Raw genomic sequence first — 13,938 nt, 5'->3', positions numbered from 1 at the left:
TGTCTCTCTCCATTGTCAACTCAACTTGTGCCTCTTAATATTGTGACTTTTCTATGTTGTGTCTTAGGAACCTTTTCAATATGGTCCGGATTGCTAGCTCCCGTTCATAGTTGTGCTACATATGATACACGAGGAATCTTTTTGTAGCGGTCCAGCCTGACGTTGTCACTTACATCCCATTTTGCTACTGTCGTTGACCGACTGTATTTGAAAATTTGCTCTTAATAGATGTTGAGTTGAACATAATAAAGTTCCACATGATTATACTTTTTTGACACGAAATTACAAAACGTAATCAAAGCAAATTAGGTGTAATAGTGCACAAAGTCAAACCAAGTCATCTAAAACGGATGAACTACTCCCTCCGTCCCATAATACTTGGGACGTTAGGATGGGCACGTATTTTAAGAAAATCACAAGTGGTTCTTTTTAAAGTATTTGTTTATTTTATAAAAGATTTTCTTTTATATTTTTATATTACAAGAAAACAACAAGTGAGGTGGGAGTAGGGTAGGTGAGGAGAGAGAAAATGTGGAAAAATATTTATTTATTAGTAGTCTCATTCTATATTTAGTACATCAACGTGTTAAGTATTGTTGCACGGACGAAAATGAAAATTGTGTCAAGTATTATGGAACGGAGAGAGTGTGGTTTTTGTTGTTTTTTTTTTTTTTTTTTTTTTTTTTAAACCATGATTTTTGTTGGAATTGAATAAAATAAAAGTTGCCGTCAAAGTGACCTATACCCTTACGTTGAATCCTACGCCGATAATCTCCCAGTCAAGCACTCAAATATAAACATGCAAGTAAAGTATGAAAAATGAATTAAAATTTAATAAATATTTAATAAAAATAAAAATATTAAAAAAAGTAAATAAAGGTACACAAATTAAATCTCCCAAACATTCTCCCAATTTCCCAAACCCTTAACATCAACAATGGCACGTAACTTTGTTCGACCTTGCGACATCGACTGACCCGAAAACCCTAATTCCCAAATTCTCAAATCTCATCCATTTTCTCTCTCTTCAATCACCCCAAAATTCTTCTCAACAATTCAATCACAATCGCAATTAATTTAATCCCTGTTTTACTTTTTCCGATTTTGTAATATTTGATTCAATTCAATTCAAATTCTGTTGAATTTGATGGGACGAAACTCTTCAGCTTCAACATCTCTTGCGCCGGGTTTTCGATTTCACCCGACAGATGAAGAACTGGTATGGTATTATCTGAGGCGTAAGGTTAGCGGCAAACCCTTTCGTGTCGATGCGATCTCTGAAATCGATATTTACAAAGTAGAACCCTCTGATCTTCCAGGTTACCCATTTCTCGAATCTGTTAATTGCTTCTAATTTTGTAATAAATCATCAAAATCATAGAATTTCATAATTTTGGGCATTAATTTCTGAATTTCGTAATTTAGTTCATTATTGATTGATAAATGATTGTGTTGATGATTTGATTTAGTTATTGTTGGGTTCCTTTGAATATTTTAAGGTTATATTTATTGATTTTTTAGGATTGTCGAAGTTGAAGAGTAGAGATCTAGAGTGGTATTTTTTTAGTGCACTGGATAGGAAATATGGTAATGGATTGAGGACGAACCGAGCGACGAATGAGGGGTATTGGAAAACAACCGGGAAAGATAGGCCTGTTTACCATAAGGCTCGGGTTGTTGGGATGAAAAAAACGCTGGTTTACCATAAAGGTAGAGCTCCACGCGGCGAGCGGACCAATTGGGTAATGCATGAATACAAACTCAATGATGATGTGCTAGAGAAGGCTGGTCATATGCCGGTGAGGATATATGTTTGCTTGAACTTGATTAATGGGTTGGTTTGCTTCTTTATTATTAATTTATATGTTTTAGTATATGAAATGAACTATGGTGTATTGATAGTGTTTACTGCTGGGCAGGAAGGGTTTGTTTTGTGCAGAGTGTTTCAGAAAAGTGGAACAGGACCGAAGAATGGGGAGAAGTATGGAGCACCACTCTTGGAGGAAGAGTGGGAAGATGACAGTTTGGAAGATGTGGTGCCTGCCGAGGTGTCTTTTGAAGATCCCTATGTTGATGATGATGCATACATTGAACAGAATGATCTGGAACAGGTTTGTCTTTTATCTCCTATTTTGTCTTTTTGGTCGGATTTTTTCACTAAGAATGTTTAGGAACTTACAGAGTAATTTGTTTTGATGCCCTATCAATACTTTTAAGATAGCTACTTAGCTTTTATTTTGGTGCTCAAAGGACTTGTTTTGACAATCTATTCTTTGACAACGGTGAATATCTGCTTTTTTGGGTACATAGTCAGCAAGTGAACGTTCGCTAACATGAAGATACCTGATAAATCTTTATTTGAAAGAGGTTCTCTCTGGAGGATTTAAACTATTTTGTTGCTATGCTTATTAGTTGCCTGCTATTTGTGACACTAGGTCATGACAAATCTTGTGGTATAACTGTACCTGCTTTATTTGATTGGTAGGATTTTCTGATTTTGATGGTATTGCAAGCTTTGTCCATGTCTCTTTTGTTTGATGGCTGCGGTTGAATTGACTTGATTTTATGCAAAGCGCATAGGTTTTCCCTTTTGCTGTTTACATTTAATTTTTGATTGAAATATGGTCACGAAGTCATGACTTTGTTTTTTTTGGATAGAAATATGGTCATTTTTGGATAGAAGTATGGCCAATAGTTAATACCGAGCTGTTCTTCTGAATTTTAAAAATGTTTTCTTTTTGTAATGGCATTGCTGTTTGCAAGAGTTTTAACATCGCTACTGACAGGTTGTTGATTGCCAACTTCCAGCAAATGTTCCCTTTCCTGTCAACTTCAACCCTGTTGATAGCAACTACTATCTTGAATGTTCCCAGAATGTGACTGGAGCTGAACAAGCTTCCGTTGTTGGGGAGTCTGAAGGTAAGTGTGGTTTGCAGGTTCTGGATGGCCAGGAGTTTTATGATCTTGGGCAAGATGAGAACACTGCATTTCTTGTGAAAAATGAGCATATGGCTCAACCAAATGACTTGAGTAACCAGGCTCCTGGTGATTTGCTGGATGATCTACTCTCTGGTAATGCACCCCCCGAGGATGGGCTTTTCCTGGATGCTGTTGACTTTCTGGAACCTGTTCAAGAAGATACCCATGATTTTGATGTTCTTGGATCATATCTGGAAGATGATTTTGATATTGGACCATATCTTAATTTTGATTCTTCTCCAGAACAGATCGGTATCGATGCTGATCAAAGTTTCTCCTTCAAACAGGTAAGCAATGCTGCTTAAACTTAACTGTACGCTAATAGAATATTATTTGCAAGCTCTAACTGTTTATTGTTCTGCAGAATATGATTGATACAACTTGGCAAGTTCCTTCAGGAAGTCAACTAAACGAAACAGGTGATGTTGATGACGTTGCATCATCTTCCAAGCAAGTCATGGAAAACTCAAAAGCTAAGCCATCTAAGACTGGTGCGAAACTGTGGATATTGCTTTTATATGGCTCTGTTTTTTAATCCTGCATTCTAATATTCATTAATTTCTGCTGTTTTTCCTGTGCTGATTTTCTCTCATCTAAATGTTTTTGGTGAACGTTCTTGTGCAGATATCCAATATCCTTTCCTGAGTCAGGCAAACCGTTTTTTGGGGAATATCCCTGCTCCACCAGCATTTGCTTCAGAATTGCCTTCCAAGGACGTGGCTGTACGTTTGAGCGCTGCAGTGCAGGCTTCTACCACCCCGAATGTGACTGCTGGTATGATCAGAATAAGGGACATGCCTATTGGGGTCATCAGAAGTGGACTGGCAGGACTACATTGGTCTTTTGACAAGACTGGTAATGTCAATGTTCTCCTTTCCTTTGACCTTCCTGAGGCTGTGAACCCTGTGGGACTAGAATCATTGACGGGCTTGTTGTCGAGCAAGATTTCTACAGCAACTTCTCACGGATGGTTAAGCTTTATGTTTTTCCTGTTCTTTGCTTTTGCTGCAAGCGTCAAAGTTGGTTTATACATCTATGCAAAGTAACAGCAATTTTCCAGCAGAATTAGAAAAACAGAGAATTATGCTTTGGTCTTTATATTTTAGAATTCGGGATACCCTTAATTTTATTTACTTTTGCCGTATTGGCCTAATGTAGAGTAAAGATTGATACTCTCGGTTCTTCTATACTGTTTCCTTTTGACACATTCTCGTTTATCCTTGATTTAGTAGCTGTCATGTGGTAAAACATGGTGTATAAATCTGCAGACTGCAGCTAATATTATAGACTGAAAAATATTGTGTTTCTGATTGTCATTTTGTTATTTTATGTGCAAGTATCAAACAGCTACCATGTCTCAAACAAATTATAAGGCTGATATATCAACCTTTAATTTTAAGGGAAGACCGCTACTTGAAGTATCGGTTTACCCTAAAAACACTATCTTAAATCGCTAATCGAAGTAGGGGTTTTTCCTTAAAATTGAACGTTGATATAGAAAGTTCATATGTCAGCCTGATTAACTAGCTTTTTTGAGTAGTGCTCATGTGTTCTCCCAGTGACCTTTGATTTTGTGGCGTACTATGCAAGTTTACAGCACACAACTGTGGAATTTTCCGACAAGCTAAGATTTTGGATATCTTTTTGCCACGATATGTCGTCAATATTATCCACGTCAGTGGGAATAGAGAAAAGAGTTCGAAAATTTTAATTTGCCTGAAGGTGATCTATTTGATGTACTTGGAATTGCCTGGTTTTAGATAAAGATAAACTCAACATTATACTGTGAAATTAGGTTGTTACATTGGTTTTAGTTTTGTCGATGAAAAAATTAGTCATAAATCAAACCAGATGTTAACTGATTTTATTGGGGTTAATCAGGTCATATTGGCTTTGGGTCAAACTAGTCCAAGGTGTATAATTCCTCCATTTTCCTAAGATTGTGAAACTTTTCATTTCACATGTGCTAATGTCATAATTTTATCATTAACATCTTTAACTATCAATACCTCCAGTTTTTGTTACTTGCAACTTTCATAGGGATTACGGACTCCTAGACAAAAGATCATTAACATGATTACTGAAAAAATAAGGATATATACTTAAGCATTAATCCAACCCTCCCCCCCCCCCCCCCCCACCCCCAAAAAAAAAAAAAAAAAAAAAAAACATATTCAACCAAATTTAAAATACATAACCCACCACCAAACACCACCACCTACAACCAAACCCACCCACCTATACAGAAACCACTACCACCGCCTACCAGTGAACCCACCACCTACCACCAAACCTAGCAACACCACCTACCGCCACTCCTAGCACCACCACCACCACCTACCATAGAACCCAACTGTACAGAAACCACCACCACCTACCATCGAACCAGCAAAACCAACACAAATCTGCCCCCGAACCTAGTGACCCCAACACTGACAAACTTAACAACCACCGAACCCAGCAACCCCGAACCCCCTAACCTACGAACCCAGCAACCACCGACGACCACCCAACACCCACCGACCCCAGCTTCCGTTTTTTTGGAAATTTTGCAAAAAACCACCTTTTAAATCCTTTTTTTTTTTTTTTTTTTTTTTTGCATATAACCACTTTTTTAAAAAAAAATGTTGCAAAAGACCACCAATTTTAAATTTTTTTTTGCAACTTACCACCAGTTCAATGTAAAACAATTAATCAATTTGACTAAAAAAGTGGCAATTTGACCATTTTTATGAACAAACACGGTGACACACATGTCAAAATACAAATTTGACCATTTTTTAATTATCAATTTGTAAAGGTCATAAAAATTAAGAAAATTCTTAGTGGTGATCCTATACTTTTACTACACTGAATTACTAGCTCGCCATTTTTACTTTCGTTTTTTCTCTTTTTTTTTATTTTCTTTTTTTAATATTTTATTTATTTATACAAAGTGACCCAAATAAGATAAATTTAAAAACCTTTACGTAAAAATTAGAGATGGAAAAAACTAACACGACACGACACAAACCAAACACGAAAAAAATGGGTTAGTGTTAAGGGTTTTGAACACGTTTAATTAAACGAGTCAATACGACATAACACGTTTAATTAAACAGGTTGGTTAGTGTTGAAATTCTCAATATAGAATTAACACGACCCAACCCGCCTAATATAAAAACCCAATAATTAATTGAATTATTTATAAATATATTGAATAAGACTAATATTTTCCAATTCAACATGACAACAAGACATTAAAAGAATACGAAAAAAAGCGGGTTAGTGGTAAGGGTTTTCGACACGTTTAATCAATAGGGTCGACACGACACGATTATTAAATGGGTCGGGTAAGTGTTGACCTTCCCCAACCTGTTTAATTTCAAACACGAAAACAAATACAACACGACACGACACGACACGATTGCCAAGTCTAGTAAAAATTTACTAAGATTAGATCTTAGGAAAAAAAAAAAAAACCTTACCTATCTACAACCACCTACCAAGCCACCACTCCCCATCTTACTCTCGCCTAGCCACCACCAACCCCCTTACCAAACCATTACCCTTTTTCTTCCTCTTTCTAAGCATGTGGACAATTTTTCCACTCTCAATACATGCAGTCAACGCTCCCCAACAACCAAGAAATCCACGAACAATACTTTTATGAAGAAGCCATTCCACATCCGTGAGTGTCGCCCTCCTCTAAAATTCTTGTCCAAAATTTGAGATAACCCCTTCAGAAAGTGTCCAAGACACTCTCTAGTTGTACTTGCCGCAATTTTGAGGTATTCGTCAACTGCATCGGCTGTTGAACCATAAGCTAACATCCTCACAGCTGCAATGAATTTTTATAATGCGAATGCACTGAGTCTTCTGGTAGCATCAGGACTTTGTCGAAAGTATACATCACTTTCACTTAGTGTTGTAATAATGCGCTGAAAAACATGTTTACACATGCAAAATATCCGATGAAACATAACGTCATTGTAAAGTGGTTGGGGACTAAAATAGTCGTTATATAACCTTGAGTTGACATCATCTTCATGATTTCTTAGTAAACACTCCCTTTTTTTTCTTTACAACAAGAGTGGATGGGAATTGAAAAATTGAGGTCACAAGAGAGACAACTACGGAATTGATAGCTTCCTTTATTGATTCATCTTCTTTATTTCGTCGATTGATTCATCATTCCAATCAACATAATCGTTCATGTACCATGTATTCAAAAACTTCTGAGCTTGATGAACTAGATGAATTTGAATCAATGTCCATTTCTGGATATTTTCTAACAATAGAAACTAGAAAGTAGATTTTAGACTTAAGTTTTGTTTTGTAACAAAAGGTATTTTTATATGTGTGTGTGTTAACTACGACGGTAAACAACTTTATATAGACATTCATAAGATATATGGGCCTATGGGCACACAACTCTAGAAGGTGAGATTTTTGATAAGGTATCTAGATTTCCATCCATAACAATTTAATGTTATTTCACATTAGACAATCATATGTTAGATTGAGTATTAGATTTCAGATAAGATTTTTGATCATGTATCTAGATTGCCTTCCAATTACAAAACTATGTCTGACATCCCATTCTAGAAGGTGGGATCTCCCTCATCATCAATAATTAAAACATGAACTTTGTTACCATAAGGTGAAAACAACACAAAAAGACTTATATTTAAATAACATTAACTAATTAGCACAATCATTAAATATCTAATAAAAGCATTACAATATCAAATAAAAGCATTACAACATAAAAGTAGCATCAACATTACTAACTAATACACTAAATAACATTGACCGAAGACAAACTACAATTTTATGCTTAAACTTACATAAAAGACACCCAAACTAGCCTAAGAGTTTTCTAAATTTTTCCTTTGGTTTTTGAATTAGAAGTTTTTCATCGTTTTCAATGAGGTGTGATTTTTCATGCAAGTAGAACATTAAATAATTTGTACCTCTTTTTCTCCTTTTTTCTGTGTCTCTTGATGATATCTCGCTTTATATATATATATATATATATATATATATATATATATATATATATATATATATATATATATATAATCCAACATTTGTTTTGCTACATTTATTCGCTTCTCATCAACATTAAAGTATTTCTCTTTCATCATATTCATCTCTAATAAGGCTTGGATGAGTGAACCTAAATTATTAATTCCGTAACTAGCAACGGATTTACCTTTTTTTTGGCCATTTTCACCCCATCGGGTCGTCCACGCTTTCCGTCATCCGTAGGAATATCTGGTTCTGATCTTTTGGAGCTATCATTTTCATTGATTTCTGGTACTTGCTTGTTTGTTAGCCTCCATTTATCACGATTACACAGCTATACCCATACACTCATTAAAGTGAATCATTCTTCATCACATGTTGCTCTATATATTTTTTTAGCATCAGTCATGACATTATGGTTGTTGGCACCACTCTTATTTCTACGTTAAGCTGCTACGTAGAAACCAACTCACATTCAATTCTTTGCTTATTCTACCCCGACGACCTTTCATAACTGATATATGTATTTTATATGCTATTTTATCCCTTGTCCCACGGTCATTTTATGCATATTTGAGCTCTTCGGGGCTATTTTCGGTACTAGTGTGTGGTTTCGAATGTTTTGTAGAGGTGGTATTTATTTTGTAGGAATTTCACAATTTTTGGTGATTCTATGGTTTTTCGGCCACTACAAGATATTGTAGCCTATGATCACATTCACGAACATCTTTCGCAGCCCAAGATCGAGGATTTCGGTGACTATGGGCTTGGTTTGTGGAATTGGTCTAAGTAATGGACCAAGGAAGAGGACGAGGATTGGGCTGAGAGTTATTGAAGCCCAAAGAAAAAGAGAAAAGAAACTTGGCTACAAAAATACTGGACCCGATCGAGCGGCTTATTGCCCGATCGGGCGTGTGTTTTTCCTGGGTGTTTTAGGACTTGTCGTTTTTTGTTAATTTGGGGGTTTAGTATTTAAACGATTTTGTAAGCTTTTATTAGCGAATTGCAACTTTCATTATTAAGTTCTTACAGTGATTTTTAATTGGAGATTATTGTTGAACTCAAGTTTTCCCCTTTTAGTGCAATTTTCATATTTCTTTCATTCAGTACTATTTCTCGTCTCATTTATTGCTTTATTTGTCGTTTTGATTTTAATTACTTTGTTTATTCTTGCTTTGATTTTAATCATGTTTTCTTTTATACTTTGATTAGTTTAGATTTAAATATGTGTGAATAGTTTAATTCTAGGGTTCTTGGGGAATCCATAATTAATATGAAGGGATAATTTGTTATTATTGATTATTGATTTTTCATGATAGTTTCTTATTGAATTGTTTTAATTCTTTACAATTGGATTATGAATCGAGCACATGTGATTTGATTGAAAAAGTATAGTAATATTGAATTGATGAATTGAACAAATGTTAATTTGATATTAAAGGCTATTTTCAATAGGAACTTAGATCTAGTAAATTACAAGAGCCTCTTACATGTATATTGATTAATAAATTATGAGAGCCTATTAATCATGTTATGTTGCAATGTTAATCGTTGATTGTTATGTTTTATCCCGAAGTATTAATTATTGGTGACCTATGACCCTAGGCCTTTTATTATAGATTGTTCCCTTGTTTAATTATTGTCATAGTATAATTCCTCACAATCTTACTTGTTCCCTAATAATTTGGATTATAATACATTTTCCATTCTTTAATAGTTGACATGTTTCATTTTGGCACACATATTAAGAAAGTGAATGAAAGATAAAAAAAAAGACAATAATACTCCAAAGACAAATCTTCCTCCCAAACTGACAATTGTGAGATTTGTGACAAATAAGGCAGCTTGCTCCACCACCCTAAAACTACCACCACCTTTACATTGCTACAACGTAATAATCAAACTACCACCATCACTTGCAACACTAGCATAATAGATTAATTAATACCAATGCTCTACCATTAAATTAATGTAAAATTCGAATTTAACAATAAATCCATGAAAACCAACTTGACCAGATCTAAAATTACATGTTAATTTTTATTTTCTTGAAGAAATCAAATCCATCCCATAACATCACAGAGAGAGGAGAAGAAAGAGAAAATTGAACCCTCCCCGACCACCACCGTCACACATGAGTTGTACTCATGCAATTTCGTGGTGTTACTCCTCGAAGTACACCCGCTCCCACTATTCCACGACCGGATCGAACGCTAGTGCTACAAATCAAAATGTGGGTCAAGGTGCTCTAGTTGGTGTTGTGACTTGAAGGTAGTGAAGATAGACTGAAATTTCAGACGACGGTGGTTGTTCCTCTTAAGACGATGATTGTAATGATGGTGGTTGAGCAAGTCTACAAGGGTTAGAGAGCAGGAAAGGAGAGAGAGTCAAAGAGATTGAGATGTTCAGCCATGGTGATGGCTGTTAGAGAGGAAAGAGGAGAGAGAGTGAGTGAGTTATGGAGGAGAGAGATTGAGTGGGTTATGGAGGAGAGAGACTGGTCTATTGTGGGGGAGGAAATAAAGGAGGAGTAAGGGTAAACTTGTCATTTATCATTATAAAGCTTACCCAAAATAGAAACGTGTTAACTAAAAAAAACTTCCTAAAAAGGAATACGTGTCACCTAAAATAAAACAGAGGTAGTAATAGATTAGATTTAGAAAAATATTGTTTCCCTATGGATTCGATCCTGCTTCCCAATCTATTTTATTTAGAGGAATTTAGGAATTAATTTGATTAGGTGATACGACTTTATCCGATCCTATCAATAACCCTCAAAGTTCTACATTGGATGGTGTAGGGAATATTTCAAGCATCCTACACTTGAGCCCCACCGTGATCATACATTTATACATGGTGGCGTCCAAAGGGAAGGAAGCTAGAGAAAAAGAGTCGCCAACAAGTTTTAGGAACTTGTAAACTGTTCACAGGGTGAAGATTACACTCCTTCATGATCCATGAGATCGCTAACTTCATAGTGGTCCTGAACCATGACTGGATATTCGGGGATGAAGGTACAAATCAAACCTAAAAGAGCTTGACCCTGCTCTAAAAATAGGCCTTTACTTTGTTCTTCTCATATTCATGTGCGCTTTCTGACTAACATACAATCAATATATTAATCCTAAGCATATTTAATTTATGTTGGTTGAATATTAATGCACAAACAAATCTATTATTGGCGATCACTTAAATTAAAATCATATTAGCCTAAATAAAATTATTAATCATCTTATTAAGCGTGATTTCAAGTACATATTCCCTTTAAACCTGCAAGAAAGGGCGTGATCAAGCAATAACAATAATATATCAAGTAACATAACAATATTGATACAACAAATCATCATAATCCCAATCTCAATAAAGCATAATAATATTATTAGCAAGATCCTAGGCATGATACTGACATGATTAATAACATATCCTAACATGTCACTAAACAATAAAAATTAAAGCTTTAGGTCTAACATGATGCTAGCATGATATAAGAAAATAGGAAGCAACCTAAACATGATACTAGAAAGCAATAAAAGACATCCTAACATGACATAGGAATTAAAATAATATAAACATGCTTTTTATAAAAATATAACAATGAAATTACTCACTTTGTTGCCTCGTATCTTTTTCTATCAAACCAATATACACGTTAGTAACTTCAATAAAAATATTAAATCAAACAATTAATTTAAATAATTGAAATTAGATTTGGGACCAAACCCTCAGAATTATCAACCTTTCACGTCTAGGGCGAAGGCGACTTCGAGCTTGGCTCGGTGTGTCTAAGTCTCGTGATGGACGTATGATGTTTTTGAAATGGCTAGGCTTAGAAAGAGAGAGAAAGAATAAGCTTCTAACTTAGAGAGACAGAGAGATGGTGATTGTTAATTATTGTTGGTGATTGAAAACGGGGAAAATCGACCCTATTTATAGAGAAAAACGACCGTATACGATTAGAAAAGAGTCAGAATTCGCATCGGATCAATTCCTTTTATCGCGCGGCGATAGATTTATCACGTCGCGATGGCTCTATCACGGCGTGATAAAGTCATCGCGGTGCGATAAGACAGTTTTTTGTGGATTTTGTTTTTATCATATCTTTTGATTGATAAGTTGAAATAAGGCATATAATATGTCGTTGGAAATATCTTGAAGTCTAATTTATAATACAATTGGAATAAGATTAAAATCTTTTTTATAATAAAAGATATTGCCGAAATAGTGGAAGGGTAACAGTTTTGGATAGAGTTTCGTATTTCTTTCATATCTTTTTCATTATAGCTCGGAATTAATATTATAATATATCATTGGAAAGATAATTTCATGGGCTATCCAACAATCTAAGGTTTGTATAAAAATTATGAGGCAAAAAAATAATATCTGAATGTCTTTGAACGTCTTTCATTTTGAATAGAATTAGGACTTTCAAAAAGAGGAGTTTATTTAGTTTCAAATTCTTTAATTTGATCTTTTCAAAAAGGATAATTAAAATCTTTTAGAAACTTATAGAATCTTCTAATTAATCCTAATTGGTTTAGAAATATAATTAATATTAATGAACCCTCTACATGATCATTGGGTCGCTCATAAAACTCGTTTTAGGCTCCGTTTAGTATTTTGACCATAACTTCCTCGTTGTAACTCGGAATTGGGTTATAATATATCGTTGGAAAGGTCTTTTCAAGCCCCATCCAACTACACAATTATTAGACCCTGATTATGGACTATACTAAACTGGATTGGACGTTTTTTTATAAATTGGATAAGAAAAGAAAGATTCTCGAAAACAGAAAGAATTATTTTATTAAAAACAGGGGGATTCACGAGACTTTTTCACATTTCACCTCATTCGATAATCAATGATGTGAAAGGTACTCATCACTGGGTTTGGTTTTTGGGGAAACACAATTTGGTGTCTACAGATGGTAGAAGACTATTCTACCCTAGCTTTCTCATATAACTCATGTATATCTCTCCACATATCCCTCAAAGTTTGATCAGTTGCCTTCTCTAGGTCATTAAGCGCACATTGAATCCAAGCAGATGTAAGTGCATCGTCTTCTTGTGCTCCCCACTTATTATTGAAAATGTTGTTGCTCTCGTTGTAGGGTTTCGTGATGTCTGACATCACGCGGAACAAAAACCCTTCAAGGCGCATGACACATTCCTAATTAAATAGGTAGACTCAATCCAATGTTGTGGCAACCAAAGCTGCCACTCAATTCTTGAAGTAACTAGGAAACATCCTTTATAATCTCCAGTTACGGGTAGACGTCTGAATGTACCACAGTTAAATCAATCATTGAATGAAATCAATGTTCCACTCATGTCAAAGGTATCCACTAATATATCCGGAATCTCTATACTTGAACTTCAAAGTAGGTCAATAGTTCGATCATGCATCATTCATGCATATCCATGTGATTGACCGAACATCACTATGCCCCTATAGCCCATGAAACTGCGCTATCCAATCAATCTTACATGCCAGTCCATTTATTGAAATCATTTATGTCCAATTTAATGATTTCGAACTAGGAACTTAAATAATGTATGAATTTTGTTCACTTGTGGGGTTTCATTCACCAGGCCATCAACCTGATGAGCCCATCAATTCATAATTATTTTGGACATTTTATTTAATTTTAAAACCATAATTAAATAAGATTGAAACTTTGTTTCAATTGATAAACATAATTCTGCAAGTTAATGTATTACTTATGTGATATGCTTTCTCAAAACATATACAACTTAAATTACATAACTTGCTTCAATTTAAGAACCTTAGTACGACTCTCTTACCTTGGTTATGGAAGGGGTTTAGTAAGTATAATTCATGATACATTCTCATAAATATGAATTTCGTAACTTCTAAATTTTAATAATAATATTCATCTCCATACACTAAGAATCTTCCTTAATCCTTTCATTAGGAATTAGGAATTTCTA

General features: G+C 34.8%; 1 protein-coding gene and 1 pseudogene across 1 annotated transcript; one reads left to right on the top strand and one right to left on the bottom strand.

Moving 5' to 3' along the window:
- The window catches only part of LOC145575372 (uncharacterized), a 290,973-nt pseudogene that overhangs the window by 251,519 nt on the left and 25,516 nt on the right, over positions 1–13,938 (bottom strand).
- Positions 921–4,295, top strand: LOC145574691 (NAC domain-containing protein 78-like). The gene is made up of 6 exons (XM_081632542.1): positions 921–1,319; positions 1,522–1,799; positions 1,920–2,111; positions 2,787–3,266; positions 3,344–3,470; positions 3,604–4,295. The coding sequence occupies exons 1-6, from the start codon at positions 1,148–1,150 to the stop codon at positions 4,023–4,025; spliced, it is 1,671 nt and encodes a 556-aa protein (XP_081488668.1). The 5' UTR covers positions 921–1,147; the 3' UTR covers positions 4,026–4,295.

This window comes from Chenopodium album, chromosome 13 (genome assembly GCF_948465745.1).
Source record: "Chenopodium album chromosome 13, dcCheAlbu1.1, whole genome shotgun sequence".
NCBI lineage: Eukaryota > Viridiplantae > Streptophyta > Magnoliopsida > Caryophyllales > Amaranthaceae > Chenopodium > Chenopodium album.
This window is presented reverse-complemented; position numbering and strand designations above follow the sequence as displayed.